This window comes from Arvicanthis niloticus, chromosome 6 (assembly GCF_011762505.2).
Source record: "Arvicanthis niloticus isolate mArvNil1 chromosome 6, mArvNil1.pat.X, whole genome shotgun sequence".
In the NCBI taxonomy this organism is placed as follows: domain Eukaryota; kingdom Metazoa; phylum Chordata; class Mammalia; order Rodentia; family Muridae; genus Arvicanthis; species Arvicanthis niloticus.
This window is the reverse complement of record NC_047663.1, coordinates 73,800,564-73,826,340: the sequence shown is the minus strand read 5'-3', so window position 1 is coordinate 73,826,340 and position 25,777 is coordinate 73,800,564. Positions and strand designations below refer to the sequence as shown.

Genomic DNA, 25,777 nt, shown 5'->3' with positions numbered 1-25,777 from the left:
GAAAATGTGTAGTACTTTGTCATGCATGAGACACATAAAATATATGTTACATTTTCTAGATGAGGAAATTATCTATTTACCTTATAATACAATTGTGATGATTGATCAGGAGATTGATGTGCTCAAATGTTTTAACTTTAAAACTGTAAGGACTCAAAGGTTTCAGATAGGTAAGAGCACCGTGCGTGCAATGTCTTATTGTGAGGTGAAGTGAGGTAATGATAGAATTCAGGGTTAATGATTAGAATCATAAAGAAATTACGCATGAGATTGGGAGGTGGCGTGGTATTCTGAGGTGGGTGGTGCAGGACAGGAAGTGTTCTAGGCAGATGGAATAAATGGTCTGCATAGTGACTTGTCACCATGGAAGCGGAAGATACTAAAAATGAAGGACTGAGTACAATGAGGTCAAGGGGAGCCTGTCTTCCATGTTACTTGCTCTCACTGTGCTCCGTTTAGGGGTATGTTGAACTTTTCTTTGGAAAAAGATGAAAACATACTTGATTAGGATTGAATACCTGACTCCAAGGTGGCTTAGCCACAGTCTGACAAGGGATGCTGATTGAACTGGGTCTCCTCGGGAGGAAATATTCAGATTGACTTCTTCAAGGACTTGGAGAGCATAGTGGTGAGTTCCTTCTGTAAAAGCCCATATGGGTGCCTCAGAGAGTCATTTTCCCTTGGCCTCTTCCAAATTATGTGACTCTCACACTGAAGGCCATGCTTACCTTAAATTAACCTCTCTTTCCATGAGGCAGTTCATGCGAGTCTCTTCCTAAGAGCCAAAATGTCTCAGCCAACATATTAGACCATTGATCAGAGAGATGTGGAAGAGAAATTAATGTGGACTTTTCTTTGCTGTAAGAGAGGAGCTCCCTGAAGAAGTGGACAAGGGTACTTTCCTTCTTACCAATCATTATTTTTTATTAATATATTTTACAAGACTGCAGATGAAATAATATTAAATACAAATTTGTTTTATACAGAAAGTGTAATAAAGTTAAAATAGTTCCTTGTAATTCATAGCATTATTGCAATGCTTACAAAAGTTTTGCATAGAGTGTGCAAGGATTGATGTTATTTAAAACAAAACTAAAACACTCTTCTCATCTCACACCCAAACCCAGAGGGGGGAAAAAAAAACCAAACCAAACCAAACCTAAAAATAACACAAAGGAAAAATTCCATTGCTTCATTCATCCAGATGGGGTTCCTTTTTCAAAGTTAATAACCACCAAACAGTTGATCTTTTATGACTCATCTTTTTTGTTAAGAACTTCAGAGTGTTTTCTCCAAAGGGCATCCATCATGAGGGGTGTCCTACCACCTATCTAAAGCATGACCACATCTGGTATATTTTTGTGGGCAAAATGCAGACTAAGAGAGTTAAGAAATCTATCCAAACTCCTCATGGAAATATTGGATGAAAATTGCTTTTGTGTTGCTCTATTGTAAGTATGCCATCAGTTCCTATTACTTTGCTATAATTTCCAATCTCCTTCAGGGCTCTGTTAGGTTGGTTACATGAGACCCGTTAAAGGTACACAGACATGGTTTGCCATTTGGAAACTGACACCATTGGAAGGGAAATCCCTGACGAACCCAACCAGAGGTTCTTTAACATTTCTAGTGAATCCGTTTCTAAGGTTAACTTTGGCTGAGTTAAGTTTTCAAAACAAGATCTTGTCTATTAACGCCTATGGACCAGCCTCCAATTCTGTGTTTAGAAGGGCCAATGTTCCAAAGCTACCCAGTTACAGTGAGCTGTAGATGTATTCACTTCCTACTTTCTGGCTGGGATGCTTATAGCTTCAGGGCTGAGGGCAGGATGCCAACATAAAAAAGGTGCCTTGGTTAAGGTGTAGAATGACCCTCATTTCCAACTCATGAGAATTGGTGGTAATAGCCTAAAAGTTCTAGTAAGAAGAATTCTGCACCTGGGGAAGGATATGGCCCTTTAGTTGTAGTTGACAAGGGGTGGGGATTAAGCCATTACAGCATCAGACTGGTTTGTTTAGCTCCATGTGGTATTGAATGCTTAAGATTAAGTGAGTCTTAGGTATTTCTCAGTGATAGAGATTGAGCCCTGATTTATTTGATGATTTTATTTTTTACCAGAAGTAAAGGGAGAATCCAATAGGGTCAAAAAGCTCACATAAAATAAGACATTTAATTTTTTTTTTGGAGGGCAGTGTAGGATATATATGGAGCACAGTATTGTTCCTCCATACAGATGCATTACTGACTATTCAAATTTTCTCTTACATATGAGGTTCACACTGATATATTTTCCAATCATAAGGGCCAGGAGTCTGACTTAAGAAGACTCATAACCAGAACAAACCCTTTTGTTGTTGTTCTAGATTCTGTTATTCAGTTGTTCTGTGTCTCCACTCCACATATCCACACTTTACTATAGTATGCAACCTTGATAAGAAATTACAGGAAATGGAGATGCAAAAATTCTGTAGCCTCATTCGTTCAAGAAGGTCTAGTCTAAAGCCTAGGAAAGCATTGCCCACAAACTTGAAAACTAACTTGAAGTGTTGGTGCCTTCTTAGGAGTGAGGCTCATAGTCTGCCTTGGTCATTTTATAGCTAGTTGAATTAGAGTATGTTTCTTAGCTTCTTGAAATTCCGGTATTTCCACATGTGTGAATCAGAACCTCGTAGGGAGCTCAACTCCAATGTACTGACCTCATTGGATGCACATAAAGCATTTAACACAGCACCTAGTGCACAGTTCAATGACTATTTATACACAATTCTGATGATTGGAAAGTAGAGTCTAGTTCTTTCCACATTTTGGAGTAGACTGTGGATCCCAGGCAACCTCTTGTTTTATGCATGAGTTTTGAAGACATGACTCTTTTTGTGGTGACATTTTATAGCTTTTCTCCTGTTCTGAAAACAAATAATTCATGGCCCTGAAGATCCTAGAGTCTCACAAGTCATGTTAACAGAGACACTAAACACCGATGTCTTCCCCATGGACCAATGTCATTTCCCTGTCCTCAGACAATCCATTGTTTTATCACTCAACTAAATGAACTGTCTAGTTTGGAGTCTCTTACTTTATGAAATCTAACCTATCTTCTGCTTCCTGCGCCGAAAAAGTAAAAATGAGCTTTGAAGACACTCTGGTATTTTTTTTTTAAATCTTAAACATATGTTTCCTTTCCTGTTTTTTTCAGCAAGGGCAGCTTTAAATTTGTTATATTTAGTGAGGAATCAAAAGCCACACACTTCCCACTGAGGATGGCTCCGCTGAGTGAGGCTTTTGGCTGAGGACTCTGGCTTCCTAGGAGGACAGGTGGGTTGGGACTTTAAAGCTGCTTCTTGCCTACAGCAACTGTTCCTTTGGTCTATTCCAATTGTAACCTCAAAGCATGTCCTGATGCTGCCTGTCGCTGGGCTTGAGAAGTAGCCGTTGGTACTGCTGTTGCTATATACTTTCAACTCTTTATGGATGGGTCTGATGGCATCATTAATCCTGTGTTGTGACTTAACCCTTCCTACTGCATCAAAGGCTCATGACATTCTGTCTTCTTCAAAACAAGATACTGATTTCTTACTCTGTCCATTTCCACAAAAGCAAGACAGAGGGTGGGGGAGGGCAGGCACCAAATAACCTTTGTGAGCATAGATGTCACCAAGGGATTTTCTTCTACACTTGTGCTCTTCAGAAAGAGGACCTCCTACAAGTAATTATTTTCCCTTTGCCATTCAGACCTGCCTTGACAAATTTCAAGGACTCCATTATGAAGAAAGCTTTTAAGACTCTTACAATCACATTGCTTTAGAAAGTGCTAATGCCTATGGTGCATTGTGCTGGCTGGAGCAGCAGGCTGGTGGCTGCTTTATCACTTATCAGTGGTTTGGCTTTGTGAATGAGAAATTCAGAGGCAACTGTATAATTTTAAATTCCGATTACCACAGAGGAAGAGATGCATCTGACATTCCAATGCAGTAAGTTTAGACTATTTTAATGAAAATAATGTTGGAACCGGGGAAGCCTTCCTCCAAGGAAAAAATGATGAAAGACTGCAAGAGAGACATTTTATCTTTGAGATGAAAGACCTGTTTCCTAAGGTTGTTTCTTTCATTAGAACTGTCCCCTCACCCGCCTGCTACGGGTGTGCCATGTCAATGTATCATTCAAGGAGCTGATTATCGTCTTGTCTTTGTACCTAAGACTCCCTAAGGTGTGTGGTGTCAGGAAGGAGATCTGGTCTTGTTTCCAATTTTCATAAACAAGATTTTTTTTTTCAATTTATTGATCCTTAAAAAAGGATCAGGTGCTGAACATGGATCAGTTCAACACTTTGGCCCAAGCGTTATGCTACCTTTTGTTTATAATGAATAAAACCAGGATACCCTCATTGCTCTGCCAACCTGATCCTTCCAATGCATTTATATGGAAGGTAGAAGGCTTTCCTGTCACAATGTAGATTAAGGACCAAAACTGGTGGATCTTCTCATTGAAATGTGTCCTGCCTCTCCAAGGTAAATACACACATCCTCCCAGCTTCATTTATCATGATTCGGAGTTAACATACTAAGTACAAAGCCACTATCAGCAAAAGGGCCAGATCTACAGTAGGAATCTGTCTTACCGCACAGAAGCAGAGAGGTATGTGCATATGGAAGATGTCCCCACCCCCTCTTTTTTTCTTGTATTCCCTCAACTCCAAGGAGCAAAGAAAAGACCCAAATTCCTAAGAGAAAAAGTAAACTGCCATTCATCTGGTCAGTCCTAGAAATGGCTCTGTGAAAAGGATCTCAGCAGTTACTTTTTCTACATATATAAAGGTGTTGCTGTTTTTCATCTTCCCTGTTATTCAGCGTATATTTCTATAGCCCCTAATGTGGAGCTATAGGAATACAGGCTACACTGGAGGTTTAGGTAAGTGAGGTCAAAACTATTCTCTGGAGGACCCAGATGTGGAAGTCTTTCTAGCACATGGGAGGATGCAGTATTCCTGGGTGCAGATAGACTCAAAGATTAGACTGTGAATCAAAATCACTCTCCTCTGCTCACTTCTGGTCAAATATTGCTCACCAGAGAAACACCTATCAAAGCTCCTCTGGAAAGAGTGACAGCGATGGGAGCACATCTTGCTTGTTCACAAGCTTCATTTCATTCCATTTCCTCAGTTACCCCAAGTTTTCTGATCTGCCTTCTCTCTTAGTCACAACCTTCTTCTTCAAATACTTAGTCAAGTTTCATATTCCCAACCCCCCAAGGGAAACACAGGCTACCCCCTGTTCCGAAGAAACCTGCTTTCTGTCCCACTATGTGTAACACATTCCATAAACGACCTGTAGCTCAGGGGTCAGCAAATGCATTTTATGAAGGGCTATATAATCACAATGGCTTGGTGGCCATGCAGTCAACTGTGAGGGAATAGAGAGTCATGGCTCATGTGCGACATGTAAATGTTGCTGGCCATGGAATCAGGCTTGGTCACCAGTTCATAGTTTACTGATCCTTTCAATAGTGTCAACCCTCAAGCAATCTTTGGTCTATGGTTTGTAGATGCGCAATAATGTTTATCTAGAGAGAGAATACCCAAAGGAAGCTAAAATACAAGTCTGTAGGTGCTGTCCCTTAGTCACTTAACCATTATGGAGCCACACATCAAGTTTCTATCTAGACAGATGTCACCATGGAGCATTTCAAAACATCTGCTATCTTGAAGTAGTCCCTCCCAATGGAACTCTCATGACTTATGGAATGGACATGCCAAACAGAAGTAAGTGATAAATATATCTGGTGATAATATTTTCATTTGTAAAATGGTTTCTGAAGAACAGTAGCATTACCAGTAGCATACCAGACGTTCTAGGAGTTGAAAGTTCATTTGAATCATGTTATTCTACCAGCTGCTTAATAAACCCGGAGATGTGATTGTCTAGAAAATACTATATTTAAAGACCAGAAAGACTCATTTTTTAAAAAATAGGGATTGGCAGACACTAATATAAATGCTGTTTATATTATTCCCCAACCCCACCCCAAGAATTCTGGTGAAAGTTTCTTTTGTGACTATGGACAGATGTTTTTGTTGGAGAGTATTGGGTGGGCAGGTGCACGAAGTTCATTGACTAAGGATGCATTTTACCAGTTTCTGGTCTGAATTGAAATACATAATCTTACTCATGCCAGAGAGCCTGTTTATTACCCGAAGGCCTATGGTCCTTTAATATAATTGAAAAACAGAATTAACCACAATTTTGTATTGTGTATTCCTCCAGAGATTCTTGATTTATATCCCCAATTTATATTATTTTTATTGTATGTTTGTGTGTGAATTAAGATCGTGCTTGATTTACTTGCTTGCTCTAGGGTTCAATTTTGCATGAGTGACCACAACAGTTTTTAATTGTCATAAAATTCAACAGGAGTATGATATTTATGTCACAATTGGTAAATAAAATCAGAAGAGGTTCAGGGAACTTTGTTATTTCTTCTTATCTATAGATGATAGGTGTGAGATGTGAAGGCAGTTTGTCTGTTTATACAAAACACCCCTCCACCTGCCTCAAACAGCCCTGTTTTCTTTATGAACGCAAGGGACTTCAGAGTTATTGTTTATTTGAATTATGTGGAGTATGTATTTCCAATAGCTAAGAAGGGCTTTTTGTAACTTGAAATGATACCCGTGTATGTGAAACATGTAGATCCTGGCAGAAAGGGCCTACAAGATACTAGTAACACCAGTGTCCAGTAACCTGAGGCCTCTCACAGGATCCTCTTTTAGAGTTCAATACTGCAAATGCAGCAATTTTAATGATCTTGCCCTAAGATTGACCCACCCAGTGCCTCTGCATAAGATATGCAGAGAGGGTGAGGGGAGCCAGGCCTGGTCTAGAAGCTAGAAGTCCAAGTCATGAATCAGGATAGGAAAGTCCCTTTTTTGTGACAATAAGCAACTGAGGAGTACATCCCATGTGTACAAACCTCAGACTGATGCTTGTGTATCATATCAGAAATAGCAAACTTCTTTTTGTCTCCTGTAACAAACCATTCATCTTGTGAAGTCAGAAAAATTAGAACCTTGTGGCGAACAAAAACAAAAACAAAAACAAAAAACAAATGCCATTCAGGCCTACAAATACAACTTCATTCAAAAATTGTCGGGTCGCTGCTTGTCTACTGGCTTCTAGGATGTTCTAAGCCAGTTACACCTCCATTCTGGGTTCTTCAGATCCCAATCATGACTAAACCATTTCCCTCCAACCACCCAAAATAAACCACTGGTAACAAGATAAATAGGATGTGCTTCTCCTTGCTGAGTGCATTGGCTTAAGGCATAGGCACATTTCCCCCTCTTTGAACAGAGATGGTATAATCCCCTGTCCCAGCACAAGAGCTGGCCAGGGTGACCCTGGGGCATGGTAATGAAAGTGGGGTGCTAAGAGGTAGCTGATGGCGGGAATTAGAGAGCTATTTTCATATATGGGGAGTGGGTGCTGCTGAGCCCAGGGGACACAGTGATTCTGATGCAGACACATGACCCTGTTTATATTAACTTGCCATTAGGAACGCTGGCAGCATGTAGAGTCTTAGGTTTGTGACTCCTAGAGAAAATGCAACAGTGAGTTCAGGAATATGAATAGCCCAGCACTGACCAAAATATACAAGAGCAAAGCAAGAGAGATTGTGCAAGCCCTTGAAAAAAATGACCTGTCTCTAAATGGCTTACTCATCTCAAGAAACTTGTGAGAATTAGCTAGCTTCCCTATGGTTTTCTTAGTTAGATTTTCATTTTAAAATTATTTCTCTTGGGATCTGGGGCTCATCTTTGGGATTCTGATTGATTTAATGATTTTGAGTCCATCTGTTGGCTAAAGTCAGGAAGGGGAACCTGAAAGCTTGTGAGATAGTTTTCCCTTAAAAGAGATGTCTCGTTCATCTTCTTTGCCATTGAGTGGTTTCTACCTTAGAGAGGAGGAACTGGTCGCCTCTTCTATGCTGATTTCAAAGCTCTTACTCATTGACCATGGGCAAATACAAAAGTTTAAAGAAAGTTAAATAATAGAAGTTAGGTGAGTGGCTTAAGTTCTTTCAGAATTCAGTGCCACCCACCCCCATTCATTTAGTCACACAACTCCTAGTATGTTGGTCTGCAAAGATAGGGTGGCCTCTTTGAGGGTTTTTTTTTTTTTTTTTTTTTTTTTTTTTTCTAATTTCTATGGTTTTACCTCATCCTTATCTTGAAGAGAAGAACATAACCAGATTGGCTGAAGCTAAGAAAGGGAAACCAAATGTCTATGTTTTTAACATAAACTCGCTTTGTAGCCCAGGCTGTCCTCTATCTCCCACAACTTCCTTGGTATTGAGATTACAGATGGGTCCGTTTTCTTTTTGACCAGTATATCAGCACTTGAGAGTGACCTGAAGATTCCCGCCATCACTGCCTCTCATGACTCTACAAGAGAAGCTAGGTGATTTCCTGAACACATCGATGGATATTTTGTGGGTGTTCAATCCACTGTGTGATTTGAAATTGCCTGGGGAATGCTGGGCCTGAATGAGTGCTTATATTCTGTCATGTGAGTGATGGGAAGGGGGCAAAAAAATGACAGTGGATGATGTCACAGGGTCACCCATGGTTCCTTTTGTACTGAAACCTCATTTTATACAGAGGATATATATATATATATTTATTTATATATATTTATATATATTTATATTCACTCACACACAACCCACTCACACACACACACACACACACACACACACACACACACACACACAAAAGGGCTTTGATAGGCTTTCTGTGTTCTAGTAAAAATAGCTGGCAGCCAGTGTCTCAAGCCAAAAAGGGCCTTTATGCTGCCGACAGTTGTCCACTATGGATAGTCTTTCAAAGGCAGACACTTGTGTTTATCTGACAAGTAGAACCAGTTCCTGCCTGGGACAGGAATAACCTCCCATTGGCACAGACGCAGACCTCGAAGACCTTCTGCCTCGTTCCTGTGGGTGTGTAGGATCCACGAGGCAGTCTAGGTAGTTTGATTTTCGCAGCATCTAATTTAATCTAGAGAGAGTGAATAGGAAAGAAAGAGTCAGTCGGGGGCTGCTATCTGAGTTCATGACACTCAGAAAGCTGACTATTCCATTAAATTTAAGCCTCGATAAGTAAGTACCTACTGTGTGCTGAGCCATGTTGACAGTGGAGATAAGACAGCCTCTAATCTCACACAAGGCTATATTCTAGCAATGTTAAATAGCAGCATTTTTCAAAGTGTGATATGTAGACTAAGAAGAGTGTCATAAAGTCAAGTAAATGTACGAATGAAATATTAGTTTTCATTACTTCAGGACACTGCATGTCCATGCCTAGTATGAAGCTTCCAGAAGACAGCAGAATATATAGCATTATCCATGATTTAAAAAGTTAGTGAGCCTTCTTCTTGCTTTCTTGTTTCTAATGGTGGCACTGATATTCAACAGAATACACTTTCAGAAATGCCATGTATGTATGATAAGCTGTGGTGAAAGATGTCATTAGGTTTTTGATGATAACTGCTTCTTCCAGAGGTCAAGTCTGAGTGTCTGTGAGCTGCCTAGATGAGGTAGCTTCTGTTTTTTATGAGTGTGGCTGGCAGTTCCTGGCTATTTGAAGAGGCAGTTGTTATAATGGAAGGCTCCATCAGACAAATTCTTTTAAAACAGAAAAAGCAAATGTCTACCAAACTTTTTTTTTTTAATATTCACTGAGTGGCTATCAAGATGCAGGGTGAGCCAGATGCCCGCTAAGTAGGTAGGCAAGGTGGAATAGTGTTTTTTCTTAAAAAGTCAGGTGTCGCTTTATTTTTATCTTTAAATAAAACAGTTAACCCGTGAACACTTGAAAAGAGTCTCTTCATAATCTGCAGCCAAATCAGACTCCTGCCTCTAGGAGAACTTAGCTCGACTTGTCTGTTGGGGTGAGGAATGTCAAGAACACATTACTCTTTGGTCATCTACTTGGACCTGTTAGTTTCTGGCTCGTTCTGACTCAGGGTAGCTCTTAGACTTGATACTCCATTCTTAAAGAGACCCCAAGTACACAACCTAAAATAATTTCATGTGTATTAAGTTCATTTCAGCCACATGGGTGTGATATACAACTTAACTATGTAGGTGAACTAAATCTAATTTTAAGGCTATGGGAGAGAGAAAATTTGGAAATACTGTTCATTTTCATAGTCACATAATGTTGTGCTTGTGATACATACACAGTGTTATCCCAGCACTTCACAAATAACTAATCAGAACATTTATGTATTATGGATTAACTCATAATCATTATGTTCAACTCTCTTATGGGGTCCTTGTGTTGATATTAATTTCAATGCTAACCAGCCTAGGGTGAAGGTAGTTCTTTGAATAAGTGGACTCCCGATTTCTGTCCTTCCTACTCCTTACCTCTCCATCCTTGGACTCCAGTCTCAGCTCACTTCTGCAGGTGGCTTCCATATTGCCAGCTTCTGCATTTATTTCTACTCCTTTAGGGGCTTCCATCACTAGAGATCGGGTTGGGGACTCCAACCTGAAACACAAGCCACAGATTAAAAAATCTTATTCCCTGCTTAGGAATTTTAAGAAGCTGAAGCTCAGGGCATTGAAGAAGCTATGAAGAAATTAGGTGAAGAAATTAGTACTTCATTGAATTTTTCTAGATTTTCTTTACAGGCATACAAGTCTGTAACAGAGTGCAAGGGTTCTAGGCTTTATTTTTTTTTCTAGATTTTACAAAGGTTATAAGGACGGTATTTTAGAATCATGGCCTCGTGTTATATTGAATTGATGATATTATTTCCTTATTAGTACAATTAACAAATTCTTCCCTGTATCGCTCCTTCTTTGTGATTATTGTGGGTTTTTTTTTTTTTTTTTTTTTTTTTTTAATTAAGAGGATTTTAGCATCCAGCTTTCTAGAATGTGTCCTACTATCTGTGTTCTACTATCTGGATCTTTTGAAAACACACAATCAGACCAAAGTTAAGAAAAGAGACATAGGAGGTTGGAGAAATGGCTTAGTGGTTCAGAATGCTTGTTGCTTTTGCAGGTCTGAGGACCAGGTCTCAGCACTCCAGCTCCAGGGTCTTTGATGCCCTTGGCTATCCTCCATCATCTGCACACATGTGCATAGACCTCCCCACCTGCTACCATATACACTTATAGTTAAGAATAACAATTATATATCACTTAAAACAAGAAAATAGACCTAAGAGTCAGACAGTCTTATCATTAAACCATGAGATATCCCCTTTATTATGCAGGCTAACATTATGATTTGATTTGAGATCACTGTGCTTAAGAGATCTATAAAACAAAACTTCCTCTAACCTGTAAGCCCTACTTGATCAAGGTAAGATAATTTCCTGGAATGCTGGGGGCTGTTGGTTCATGTAAGATAACAAGCTGTATGTCTTGACTTTTGTAAACAAGCTTGGTTACATCACTTGTACAGGATGTGTGCTTGCCTCTGCTTGCACGAGGGCAGGAAGTACAGAGCCTTGTGAGAATTGTTTTTATAATCCCCTGACTAATGTGATTTGGTGCCACAATCTGAACATGAATGAGTCTTAGGAATGAATGCACCTGGCCAGTTTTCATAGTCCTAGCCAGTATTTAATAAAACCTCTTATGTATTAAAATTTATTCCTGGTTATGTAAATTCCTAATTGACTGGTCAATTTCTTAATGATTTCAGACCCGTAACATTATAAACACAGGCAAGTCTTTCTTATTTCACTCTCTAAATTTTCTCAAAGCCTCAGTTTATTTATAAAATTCAAGTCAAGCCTGATAAATTAGAAATGTGACTTGGTCTAAAATATTATGAACGTGAGTGGAATATTACTTACCTAAAATTCTTGGAAACCAAATGTGTGCTTCAGATTTTGGAAATTTCTAGAGTTAAGAAGACCTTACTGGAGCATTCCTCATCTGAAAAACCCAAATGCTCCAATTTATGGCATCTTGGTAGCACTATAAAATTTTTTTTAATTTGGAGCACTTTGAGTCTTTTTAATTAGGGACCATGATACTGTTCTGGGTTGGCATTATTATTATACCAGCAAAAATGAATTCTTGAGCCTAACCTTGTGATGTACATTTAGAACAGACCAAGAGTTGCCTGGGTCTAGGAGGGGAACTAGTTGGGACATGAGGAGGGGCTGTTTTGGGTTGTCAAACTCTGACATCTATCTTGATTGCATTATAGTACTTATTCCATATCTCTATGCATTTTTTAAAATTCAAAAATAGTGAGTCAACTTCACTGACTATAAGAAAACTCAGCCTTGCTCTATGCTGATTATAATGGCAAAACAGGGGATAGTATGCCTTTAAAAGTTCTTTGTTTGTATGTTTGTTTGTTTTACTAAGGCACTTTAATGAGGAAAAGCTCAGTTATCCCCATGAACACTATAGATTTGAACAGTGTTATCAGATAGAGATTTATGAAGGTCCTCTTACAGAAAAAGCAGTTCAGCCAAAGAGTGGGACCCAGCAGTGGCTTTAGAACTTTAGAACCTTTCTCCTTCAGCTCCATCTCTCCGCTTAACTTTCCAACTTTCCTATATCTTGAATGGGTTGAAAATCAGCATCATCCTTTTTGCCCACGGCTGGCTGCCTGTTCTATTTCACTACTCCATTCATGGGCAGGGCAACCCCTTTAGTGCCTCAGGAAAAAAAAAAAATGGCCACAAGGGCACACTCACTAGTGAGTTAGCACCACTGAGCAACCTCATCATATAAAGACAGGCACCAGGAGGGCTGCTCCACCCTCCCTGTTCTCAATGGCTTCTGGGAAGCAGCCTTGTCCTTGAAGGTTTTCTACCAGAGCTACAAGAGGAGCAACAGGCTCACCATACTTCCACAGAAAATGCCATCCTTTCTACCTATTTAGTTTGTTCTTTCTTTACTGGTTTCACTCTCCTGTGTGTGGCAACAATCCCTCCAACCCTTAGTCTTGTCAAAAGACCTTCATTAAGGTTGCCAAGTCATGTGTGTTTCTGCCTGTTATTATGCCTTACTTCATTTGCATAAGGCTTTTCTAATGGCTTTCGAATAATAACAGTGTAATGTGGATGAAGTTCTGTTATCAGCACAAGAGGAAGTGATGTCCATGCAGGAGTACCAAGCTTAGACTTTCATCTGACCCATGAGCTTGCCCCAGGCTGCTGATCTCTCACTTCTGATATAGGCAGATAGTTTGGGACCATTAACTTTTTTTTTTTTTTCTTTTTCTCCTATACAGTCTGACTGACTTAGGCATACGTTTCTTTCCCAGGGAGGTTTCAAAAAGAAAGCTTTAATATTCCAAGGAGCTTTCTCTGTCTGTGAAGTCCAGTAAAGTGAAGGAAACTTGAGACAAACAATTGCAGAAGGTACAGTAAGTAGTCTCGGTGAGTGAGGAGCTAGTTGACAAAAAAGAAGTGTGTTAAAAAGCTGAGTTAACTTGTGAAATGAAAGGAAGCAGAGATGGAAAAAAATGAAGAAAAATGAATAGCCTAAGATCTTTAGCCTGGGAATGGTGCAAGACAATAATGTCACAGGTGAACTAGGCAGGAATCAGTGTTAAAATAGTGCAAAGGCATGATGTAGGAAGAAAAGGATTCATATTAATGGAAACAAAGATGCAAGCAAACTCCAGACAACCTGCCTAAGTAAGCCAGACTGAATAGCCAAAGAAGATAAAATGAGAAAATGGTCCCAAGCTCTCTGGCTGTCTCTGAAGTGAGAGATTAGCAATCTGGGGCAAGCTCATGGGTCAGATGAAAGTGTAAGCTTGGTAGCCCTGCATGGACATCACTCCCTCTTGTGCTAGCAGAGAAACTTCACCCACATCACACTGATGTGGCCATGCCCATGAATGAGAGTGGGAAGCAGCACCATACATGGCCGAGTGATTCAGATGTCATATTCTGTCAGGTGTCATACAGTATTTCTCACATTTAAGTAGTTTACATCAGTGACACCAAATCCGTGTATGTTGAATATTCTCATACATTGAACCTACCATTCACAATGAATCTGTATAAGGTTGGAGGTGTGGTGGAAAGGAACCTGACTGAGAATATGTGCGGGGCTTGGAGAACTTACTAGTTGTAATGCAGTCATCTTAGGCGTCAAAATTTACTTTATTCTTGTCTATTAGTTAAGGCCCGCCAGGTCAGCAGAAAGGCTCTGAGACAGTCAAGTAAACATAAAGCTGAATGCTAGCCCTCCAATTCCAGCCTGGGAACTAAGTACCAGGACACTAAGAAAGGGAGCAGCTGATGAAACTGTTCTAATGTAAAAGATGATGGGACAACCAGGAGGGTGTGACCATCTCTCAGGAGTTAAAACAAGAAGGTACCCTACTGCCTGCTTCATAGCCTTTCCAAATGGCCTTTGTTATTCAGGATGGGTATACTTCAGTTTAATCTCTTCTTTGACTTTGTGCTGAGAAAAAACAAAGTCTCCTGCAAACCACAGAGGGAGTAACACCCTTAAAGTGATGCTCATCCATTTCTGTCCACAGACCAAGGACTAGAACATACCTGCTTATGTGGCATAAAAATGAAATGGTGGAGAAATGTTCAGAACTCTGTTGGCCCTTGGAAGTGAATGCTGCTACTGTTAAAAGGGGGTCGGGGATGGGAGGGGAACCTCTAGGAAAGAAACATAGAAAAGGCAAGAAAGGCCAGAAGCGGGGTTTAAGAGCAGAACTAAATCCTAAGAGGAACAATTTTCAATGTGAGTTTGTGGAAGTGCAGGGTGCTGCCTGGGCTCAGTAACTGAGTAGTATTGGCATAGAACCACCACTTCTGCAGATGCTGCCTTAACGTAGGGCCATACACCCAGGTGCTCACGAGGACTAGTTAGGCAGAGAGTAACCTACAGGGGAGCTTTAAGTTAAAGGACGGCTGCAGCATAATGGTACCTGAAGTGATGTTGGCTTGGATGAGAAGGAGGTGATGGAGATACAGTCTAGGGAGGCAGCTGCTTCTCTACTCTCTCTCTGCTACTCAGGCTTCTGATTTATTTTTCTGATTATTAAGAGGTTAGTTGTCTCTGGGTTCATTAAATCCCACAAACATATAAAATCTTTATAAAAATATAAGAGGGCATAGAGACTGGCACGGCATGGGCCTTCAAGCTTCCCATCTTCCTTAAGAATAAAAGGGAAATGCTGACCTTTGTGGTACCCAGAGCTCATCTCCATTCATTTTATCTCCTTCCCTTCTTATTAATAAATACTATTAGGACTTTTGGGTTTCTTGTTTTTTTGCTCTTCTTCACAGCTACATATTTTCTTCCTTGATACATTGTTTCCTTCTACATGTTTTAACTTTCTATCAAGAATAACCCCCACTTACATATTTCTTTAGTAAATGTTGTATGTCCCCCATACACTTGAGATTTACATATCTTATCATATAATCGTAGTCCTTTCTGTTTCCCTGATGTTACCATATGTTATCATTTATTTTTACATTGCTCCATTAGACATCTGGTTCCAGGTTTTTGTTTCTATAAATAGTTTTTTTTTTTGCCTATTTACAGCTTTGGGTATGTCTCCTGGTGTACATATGCAGGACACTCTTGCAGACATAATAGACTTGGTTGTCCTGAGCAAGGCATAGCTGCAGCATATAAGAATGTACCATGCAGCTTTTCTAGAAGTGACTGCTGAACTTGTCTTTTCCTCTTTAGCAATGAATGGTGTCCCAATCGCTTTACTTTGGTGCTGATGTTTGGTAATGTGAAGTATAAAAAGAAGGATTATCTTTTATAACTGATTTCCTTAATTAGAGAGTGAAGCACCATTTCATATGTAAGTCATATGAAACTTTTCTTCAGTGAAATGTTTGGCCTATTTTAATTTTTTCCCCAATTTTCTAGGTGTGACCTATAAAAATTTACATGTTAAAAATTGTAGTTCTCTATTTTTCTTTTTCTTTGTGAGTTTGTCTATCCACCCAGTCTATGGATGTCTGCGTACATTTCCAGGTTTAATGTAGACAAGCACATTTGTGCCTTTTATAACTTATTGGGGCGGCAGTTCCTACAGTGTGGTCATGACCTTCTATATCATCTTCAAAAGTTATATACTTTGCTTTTTCACTAAGTCTGTAACTTGCCAATTATTGAGTTTTGTGTAGGGGCTGAGGTTGGATCTGGACTGATGCAGATTATTATAACAGTGTTGTATGAGAAAAAACAACCAAAGCTCTAAAAGCAGCGACATTTTCATAGCCTTACTCCTCTCCTTTGAGGATTTCCAGTCTTATTCATTATTTTGTCTATTCTTGAAAAGTACTAACAGTATGCCTAGTATAACTAGTTATTAAGGGCTATAGTATTCATTATCCCTGATAAGACAGATCTTGCCACCCTAGCTTCTTCAAAAATTCTTAATTCTTGTGTTTTCATGCACCCTTGGCTTTAAGTTTCACAAAGAAACCTGGAGTAATTTTATTAACCCTTTAAAAACATTCATGTATTTTATTTATTATTGCATGTGTGTACAGGCATGCATTCATGTGTATGTACCATGACGTACCTAAGGAAGTCAGGCAACTTGTCAGAGTTGGTTTTATTCCTCCATCATGCTGATCCATCTACCTCAGGAGGTCAGGACTGGTGGCAAGTACCTTTACCCACTGGGTTGCCTCACTGACCCAGGGATTTTGCTGAGATTTGAGTCTAACTCACTGTCGTTGTGTCTGTCTAGTTATGTTTCCTTGTATACATTTCAGTAATTTAATATTTCCCCCACAGGTACGTGTATATGTGTATGTATATATGATGTATATGATGTATGTGTATATGTAATTCTGTGATTTCATTTCTTTTTAAGCTAATTATAGCATGATACATGTTTTATAATTCTTTTCAGGTTGATTTTCATAAGCACCCCCCCCTTTGTATATTTTCAAATCACATAATGGCTTAAGTTTTATCTGTTGTTTTTTTTTAATGACTCTGCATTGTGGCTTTGTTGTCCCTTGAACTAAACTACCAGAGGTTGTTTTAAGTTTCAAAGAGAAAAATTTCCCCCATCAGTTCTACCTAATTAATCTTGATTTTCAGTCCATGAATTCCACTCTGCCTTTTTGTTTCAAGTAAGTTAGAATAACTCACTGGTTGTTCTAACTTCTAACATGTACCATTTCTTAAATCTTTACTTTTTTAAAGTATTTGCATCATTATGCATGTTAACAACATTCCCAAGGAATATTTATAACGTATCTGTGACTTTTTAAAAATTGCAGTATGATCACCCCTGGGGCCTCTGAGTTTTATCAAAAGCTATTCTCATTTCTTACTTTCCAAAAATATGAGATCTCCCAGAATGGATTTCTAGATATGCCTACTATATGTTTGCATTGATTCGGAGCTTTTGAACATTGTCTTTGAACTGACAATCCTAGAATAGAAGCTGTTTTCTGCATGAAATCAATTCTGTAAAAGTCGAAATTGCCTTCTTTGGGTCTGATAATGTCAATTTTTATAAACCTTCCATGACCCTGTGTACTTCAGGTGTTGGTGCCATATTCTTTATGTTTTATTAACTACCCAGTTGTTCTGCTTGGGTTTGTTTGTTTATTATTTTTAGACCCCTGTTTGTGCTATTTGAGTAATGTTTTTTGATATAGGGTCTCACTATGTAACTATGGCTGGCCTGGAACTTACAATATAGACCAGGTCAGTTTCAAACTCACAGAGATCCATCTGTCAGCACCTTCCAAGTATTGGGGTTAAAGGCATGTACCACCACACTGCCCTGATTTCTTTCATTTTAAAAATAAGTATGCTCTAAGATACTTAGCAGCTTTCAGTTGTTTACCTTTCTTGTCATCTTATCAATATGTAATAAGTATTTTTATTTTTCTTTTGTCTCCCCCCCCCACCATGCATTAAAAACTCATGCACCCATTGCTATAGTTGTTCTGATACTTTCCTGGTAGAGATTTCCTTATACTCTCAAGTATGAGCCATGATATGTGTCTTATATTTCAGATGTGTGCCTTACGTAATGGATTCCTTTTTATTTCATATAGCCTTTGCTTGTATCTGTGTATAGTAGGCATATGGGGGTGCACACACTAGTATGTACTCATGAAGAGGCCAGAGGTTGATGTCAGGTGTCTTTCTTTATTAATCTCCACTATATGTATGGAGACAGGGTGTCTTGCAGAACCTTGAGCTTGCGTATTTGCCTAGACAGGCTATCAAGCCCCTGGGGGCTTCCTGTCTCCATCTTTCAGCCTCATGATTAAAGGTGTACACCCCCTTGCTCAGTTTTTTCTGTGGGTGGTAGAGAACCAAACCCAGATGCTCATATTTGTTCAACAAGCAGTTTACCCACAGAGCCATCTCCTCAGCCCTCCGATTGCTTTCAGTTGAAGTAAATGCCACATAGAGTAAAATACACAGATCTTAAATGTGTGCCTTAATATATTTTAAAATCTCATGAAATCGCCATCCTCTCAAACATCACCAGCATACATACATCTTGGCAACCCTGCCTGCTTCCCTCTGAAGGCAGTGCTCCCCTCATTTCCTCACTGAACATTAGTCTTGCTTGTTTTCAAACCTCGTCTAGCAAACAATACCATTTTTAGACTTCTCTGACTTTTGAGATGTTCACTGTTGTTCCATGTGGTTGTGCTCATCAGTCGTTCATTCTTCCTGTTGCTCTGTCATCATCAACCACTTGAATGGACCATGATTTGTCTATCCAATCTATGTTTATTAGACATCTGGTTGTTTTTAGTCTGTAGAAAGTACTATGAATATTTTAATGCAAATATTTTTGAGGTTAAGTTTTACTTTCCTTTGACTAAGCAGTCATACGTCACTAGATCTAAAACAGGTGTCTTTAATAAGCCTGGTACAATAGCATCAAAGATGGTCCCTACTGATCCTTGCTCCCTGGTACTCATGCCCCTAAGTAATTTCTTTCCTTCAGTATAGGACTCTATACAAATAGGATATGGTAACAGTGACGGTCTCTCTCTTATCCAATTAGGATGTTAAGAAGACTGGATTTACATTTCTATTCCCACTTCCTCATGTCAAACCATCTGTCATACGGATGGCTTCTTATGAAGGATCTCCTAAAGCCAATGGATTCCCTTTGCTCCAGACCAATAGTCTGCACAACACGGGATCTTCCCTGTAACCATAGTGTTCTTGGAACTGTTTTTCTCTGGTCAAACATTTGATGAGGTGACAGCCATGGCCAACAGCTCAACTGCAGCCTCATACAAGATCTGAAGTAGAGGCTTTGGCTAAGCAGCATGTCCACCGTGACTCACAGAAACAGAGATTATACATTATATATTATAAATGTATATGGGGGGGGGAGCTCAGGTGTTCGCTATTTCAGATAGTTGTATGACTAATAGCGATTCTGAGTTTCCTTTAGTAACTGTATAATGGTATCTTCTGGACTGGTTGAGATACCTTAGTTGCGATACCAGCTACTTGTACAACCCTGATGACTTAAATTAACTCCTGGGAGCCTATTATAAGAGAAAAGAATCAATGTCCAAGAAAATTCTCCTACAACTTCCCCATAGGCACCACAGCATGTGTATGCTTGCACTTATACAATAATAGTGAGCGACACTTTATGAATGGTACTTACTGTCTTGTGATTTTCAGTTCTCAAGCCTGCGTGGTAAAGCACTTTACTGACTGAGCCATCTCCCTAGTTCATATACATGGATTAACCTTTACTTTCTCTAACTGAATGTTTGTGAACTCTAAATTTATAATTTCATGTCTAACCTCACTGGACACCATTTGCCAGGTATGTGTTTGTAAATTATTTTTGCTTCATTTCCAATCATATTCTGTCTTCTTCTCTCATTTCGACTAGACAGCATTTTTCTGGCATGTCTATTATTCTGCCTCTGATTTATGAATAATTCTTCAATATATTTTTATACTGATTTATCTTTATCCATTTCTTTTCACATCCACTGGGGTTTTGCTATGTGGGGTTATTTTTTTTTTTTATTTATAGATATTTTGTTTAGTTCATGTTCTAATTTACTAGCCACTTTAAAGATTCCTTTACTTTATGTCATTTAGTTTCATTCTTTTATGCATGGCAGGAATACCTGTTTTATCTTCTTTCTCTGCTTACTCCCATATCCGAAGTCTTCATGACAGTGAAGTTCTATGCTTGCTCTCTTGTTCATGGAGCCTTGTTTCTGAGTATCTTTGTCCCCTTTAACTACTGGTTTATATTTCTTGGGTCTTTATCTGAAGAAATTATTTGAGACCTGCATTTCTGATAATTTCATGTAGAGTAGATGATCACAATTGGCAATTGGTCCCCTTAGCTTGAGCCACAGAGAGTTAATTTTTTTTTTTTTTTTTTTTTTTTTTTTTTTTTTTTGCTTGAGATTTTAGGCTTGTCTAGAGACTATGAACTCAGGTTACAACTAGTGCAAGGACTGATTTAAAGTTACTATGTCATGGGGATGTTCGAGGCAAGTGACTCCTGTTGTAGTCATTTGGGTTAAAGGATCAAGGGCTGGGGGGAGATGAGTTCAATTCCACCTTTCCACTGTGGATTGGGGATTTTGAGGTATTAGTTCTGGTCATCAGTTTTTAATCACTGCCATAGAATGCAAACTAGGAAACCCTCTATCTAATGTTCAAACACTACAAGTTTCACTGGTGTTCTCTCTTCTTAGATGTACTCCTTCAATGGGCTTGAGACGTGTATTGTTCCCATGACAGATTAGGCCAAGAAAATGAAGATGTAAAAGCAAAAGCTGTAAAGCTGGCCTCAGTTGCTCAGAGTCCCTGGGTTCCCATTTTTCTTCGGTTTTTGAACTAAGCTTATATAAACTACCACAGTGCTGTTGTGCTTGAGTACCAGGTTTCTGAGCTTCTAAAAGAAGTGATAATTTGATATCGTATGCTGAAATCGCATTGTCTTTAAGGTGGGATTATTGTTTTATACTTAAAGATACAGCAACTTTCTGCAAATGCTGTCTAATCACCCATATGCTAGAAAGCTCCTTAGAAGTCCATTGATTAGGGATCAAGTAGAGCCTCTGAAAGCAGGCATATGTATATTGTAGGAATTTGACTATTCATGGTTGATAGAACCAATTCAACAGTCTATGTAAAGCTATACTAGATGATGGAGCCTGAGATCAGCAGAACAACAAAGCAAGGAGAAAGGAAAGGCATGGGGTGATACTTGGAAGTCTCTTACTTCCCAAGCCTCTGCTTCAGCAGAGAAAAAATAGTGCCTTTCATTATGCATGCACCCAAGAAGTGCCCAAGACATAGAGAAGCTGAAGGAGGGTTCTCTAGGGAGTCAGGGGAGTCTGGAATGGAATCTCTGGTTAACAAAGTGAGCCAGGAGGTGGTCTCTAATGGTTCCTGATGCTAAGCACCAACCTTCCAGGGGAAGTGGTACTTGCTTGTTTAACATCATCAGCCAGTCTAATTCAAGAAAAGAATTATAGGTACTGCAGTTCCAGCTTGAAAGGCAGAAACATAATCTAGTCAACCACAGCATCCCTGTTGTAAATGCCTGTATTTGTATTGAGAATATGGTATTCCACAGAAGTATTTCCAACCTGCACAACAGAAATTTGTGAAATGAAAGAAGTATGCGAGAACAATAGGAATAAACAGAGATTTCCTTTTCTTTCTTTCTTTCTTTCTTTCTTTCTTTCTTTCTTTCTTTCTGGCAAGAAAAAAGCATTTATTTCAGCTTACAGTTTATGCCAAACAATTTTGATTTCTTTATAAAGTAGGTGGTTTTGGCTAGGAGTGTATCTTAGTACTTGTCTAGTGTGTATAAAGACCTGAGTTCTACCCCCAGCCTAGGGAGAATAAAGGAGGGGGAAGACCTTTTCTTCTCTACTTTGTTTAAAAATTTATTTTTATTGGATATATTTACATTTCAGATTTTATCCCCTTACCCCCATTCCCCCTACCACCCAGGGACCTCCTATCCCATCCCCCCTCCTCATGCTATGAGAATGTGCCCACACCTACCCCCCCACTCCTACCTCCCCACCCTCGAATTCCCCCCCACACCCACTCAGTGTTCATTCTTTATGGGACCAAAAATCTCCACTCCCACCTATGCCTGACAAGGCCATCCTCCCCTTCATGTACAGATGGAGTCATGGGTCCCTCCCTATATGCTCCCAGGCTGGTGGTTTAGACCCTGGGGAGCTCTGGTTGGTTGGTATTGCTGCTCTCCTCATGGGGCCACAAACCCTTTCTGCTCCTTTAGTCTTCTCTCTAGCTTCTCCATTGGAGGACCCTTGATCAGATCAGTGGTTAGCTATGAGTGACGGTTTCTGAATGTGTCAGCCTTTGGCAGACCTCTAAGGAGACAGCTATATCAGGCTCTTGTCAGCATGCACTTCCTACCATCCACATCAGTGTCTACCTTTGGTGACTGTACATGGGTTGGATACCCAGGTGGAATGGTCTCCAGACGGCCCCTCCTTCAGTTTCCGTCCCACACTTAAACAGAGATTTCCTAATTAGATAGGTTCAGCTTGTAAATCAAGAGTTACTCTGAAACATTAGACTTAACAAAATATTTTATTTTATTTTAAAAATTGTGTGTGTGTGTGTGTGTTTGTGTGTGTGTATATGTGTGTGTATGTTCCAAATGCATCATATTCCTTTTGGGCCACAGTAACAAGTAATTGTGAAGTGCCAGACTTTAGGGCTAGCAGTTGGACTCAGGGCCTCTGAAAGAGCACTTTAAGCTTTTAGCTGCTGAGCCATCCCTCTAGGATCTTAAATCTCCTTATGTGCAGTAGGTTTCTAATTTTACAAATAGAGCTCCAAATTTTGTAGATACGCCTTTAAATCCAAAGTCACAAGTATCTATGCAGAACAGCTTTTGTTCTACTCTGAAAGTCTCAGAAATGAATCAAATAGTTGCAGTTGAAGACATTTTCTCTCAGAAAAGCAGCAATATTTTGTCACCTAGAGAAAAGCCATTATGAGATTTGCTTTGATGAAAGGCAGTCCTAGCTAACATCAAAATTAGTTTGAATCCACTCTTCCTTCCAAGCATAGAGCAAATGGACTGAGTTAACATATGTTTATTAGGTGACATGGAAGTGTGACCTGTATCCTAGATTGGCAGTGGTTGGCTTGGTTCTTATTGTCCATTAGGAAATAGCTTATCATTTGGTTAAAAGATACTATTTGGTGTTTGTTTTTGTTTCTTTCTTTTTCCTGGCGCAGAGGATTTAGTGTAGGACCATGCACATACCAGGCAAGTAATTTACCCCAGCCTGACCATCAGACCTTCATTCAATTTCTAGTGCAAAGCAGAACTCTAAGGCTACAGCTGTCTACAAGGTGAACTTATTTCTTGAGCTAAGGAGTTCACTTGTTCACGATGAGCTTGTAGTAAGCAGTTCCTTGTGTTTGCTGCTAGAGTCTTGGCTAGAGAAACACTGGACATTGTATGAGGCCATAACTGTGCATGAGTTGGGTGGCAGGAAGAGCTGGTATATGGGAAGGCTCACATTTGACATCCTAAGGATGAGAAAGAACCTCATAAAGGACGAGAGGTCCAAGGACTTTTTGGAGAAGATTATTTTGTAGGATAAAAGAAGTTCAGTCATGGGAATCCTGCTCTTTTATGAATAAAAACTGAAGAGAAGTAGATGGGGGTGCAGGCAGAGAGGGGGGAGGGGGAAGGACTGGGAAGAGAGGAGGGAGGGGGAACTGTAGTTAGAATGTAAACAGCAACAGCAACAGCAACAACAACAACAATTTAAAAAAACCAATGTAATCGAGGCTGGGAGTAGGATTAGGGATAATGGAGACAAGAAAATGAAGGAAACAAAATCCATTGACTAAGATTTGATCATACTGAGCTGGCATAAGGTATGTGCTGGCTCGATTTATATCAGCTTGACACCAACAATAGTCATCTGAGAGAGGAAACTTCAGTTGAGAAAATGACTCCACAAGATCTGGCTGTAGGCAAACTTGTAGAGAATTTTTTAAATTAATGATTGATGGTAGAGGGACCAGCATATTGTGGGTGGTGCCATCCCTGGGCTGGTAGAGGCTGATCAGTCCTGTAAGAAGCACCCTTCCATGGTCTCTATGTAAGCTCCTGCCTCTGGGTTTCTTTGTTTAATTTCCTGTCCTGCCTGGCTGCATTCAATAATGGACTACAATGTGGAAGTGAAAGCTGAATAAACAACAACAACCACAAATTGCATACTGCATTACTGAGTGTTGGGGAGTTGGGAGATAAGTGGGAACTATCTTAGAAGAATATGATAAGACAACCAAAATATTATATTTAATTGAATTGGTAAATATATATATATATATATATATATATATATATATAGAGAGAGAGAGAGAGAGAGAGAGAGAAAGACAATGACAATGACATTGAGCAACTTAAATCCATCTAGATGTTGTGGTGATTACTCTTGTTAAATTTACATATCTACTTGACTGGACCATGGGTTGCTCAGATACTTACTTGGCCAAACATTACACAACGAAGTCCCGCAAATATATTTCTGAATGAGATCAAGTTCTGAATATGTGGGTTAAGTAGCGAAGACTGTCGATGCAGACAGCCTCCATACAATCAACAGAAGATCCAAAAAGAAGTAAATAAAGAAGAGCCAGAGCAGGCTTTTCCTGCCTACTTAAGAGGCCAATCAATCGTCTGCCCTTTGGCTAGAACTGTGTTGTCTGACTCACAGTGTTTGAGCCTTCACGATCAGACCACAATGACACAATAGTTTCCCATCTGCAGACAGAAGGCTGGTATATATTGTTATGTCCTTTCACTGCGGAGGCCAATTTCTTGCTGCTGGTTTCTCTCCTATTCCTTTTTTCCTCTTTCTCTCACGCAGTTGTTCTGACTACAGAGTTGCATGGATGGCAGAAGTTTAGGCATGCACTTAATGGTAGACTGAAGCAAAGCTGATTTCCAATGTTTTAGATTTTCTACCTAGGAGCTAGGAAGCCTTAGCTACTGACAAAGGGAAAAGGTGTGAGTAGAGTCTAAGGGTGTAAACTTGTGAGGTTACTTTTAGACATGTTTGAGCTGCTGATGTTGTTTTTATTTTTTCTTTGAGATATCAAATGAATGGAAAAGAATGCTATGCAAGGACAGAGAGAAAGAGTCATAGACATATTCAATCATAACTGCAGGTATATCTCCACATCGCTGAGATGATATCACATGGATATTTACTCAGAAGAAGCTACTGAAAATGTGAGTTTCAATGAAATATCAGCTGCCTCTGGGTGGTGAGAGTAGAGAAGAACAGTCATCCTGGGAACTGGTAGTCTAGCTGATTTCGTGGCGTTGATCGCTTCTTGTCAGTATGAATACGCACCATCCATGCATGTTTTGTATTTACAGCTGAGGGCTTATTGTTCTTTGAGGTAATATCACAGCTCTTCTCAGAAGACATACAGTCTTTGGCCCAAGGAATATGACAAAGAGAAAATTAGTCATGTCATCTATGTTTATGTAGCTCTGAGTAGTTTGTCTACCAGAACATTTCCTGGTACAATTCTGCATTTATCTGAACCTTTTACTTCTCTGTTCATACTCCTTTTTAAGTACTCATGACAGGTGGGGCAGGAAGTGTGTCTTCTTTCCATCTCAGTTATATTCAGAAGTCTCATGAATCAAAACTCCCACAAAACTTGAAGTGCTATTGCAAGGTCTGTTTTTGAAAGTCGGGAATAATTTATTGGTGGTTGGCATTATCAGTTTGTTCTC

General features: G+C 39.5%; 1 protein-coding gene across 2 annotated transcripts in view; it reads right to left on the bottom strand.

The window, feature by feature from the left end:
* Positions 1-898: 898 nt before the first annotated feature.
* Positions 899-25,777, bottom strand: part of Sgcd (sarcoglycan delta) — a 539,196-nt gene continuing 514,317 nt past the window's right edge. For both annotated transcript variants that reach the window (XM_076936992.1, XM_034505672.2), the window contains exons 7-8: positions 10,420-10,543; positions 899-9,046 (exon numbers count right to left, since the gene is read on the bottom strand). In XM_076936992.1, the coding sequence (XP_076793107.1) occupies positions 8,873-9,046; positions 10,420-10,543 (298 nt within the window). In that variant the 3' untranslated portion in view covers positions 899-8,872. The remainder of the gene's footprint in view (positions 9,047-10,419; positions 10,544-25,777) is intronic.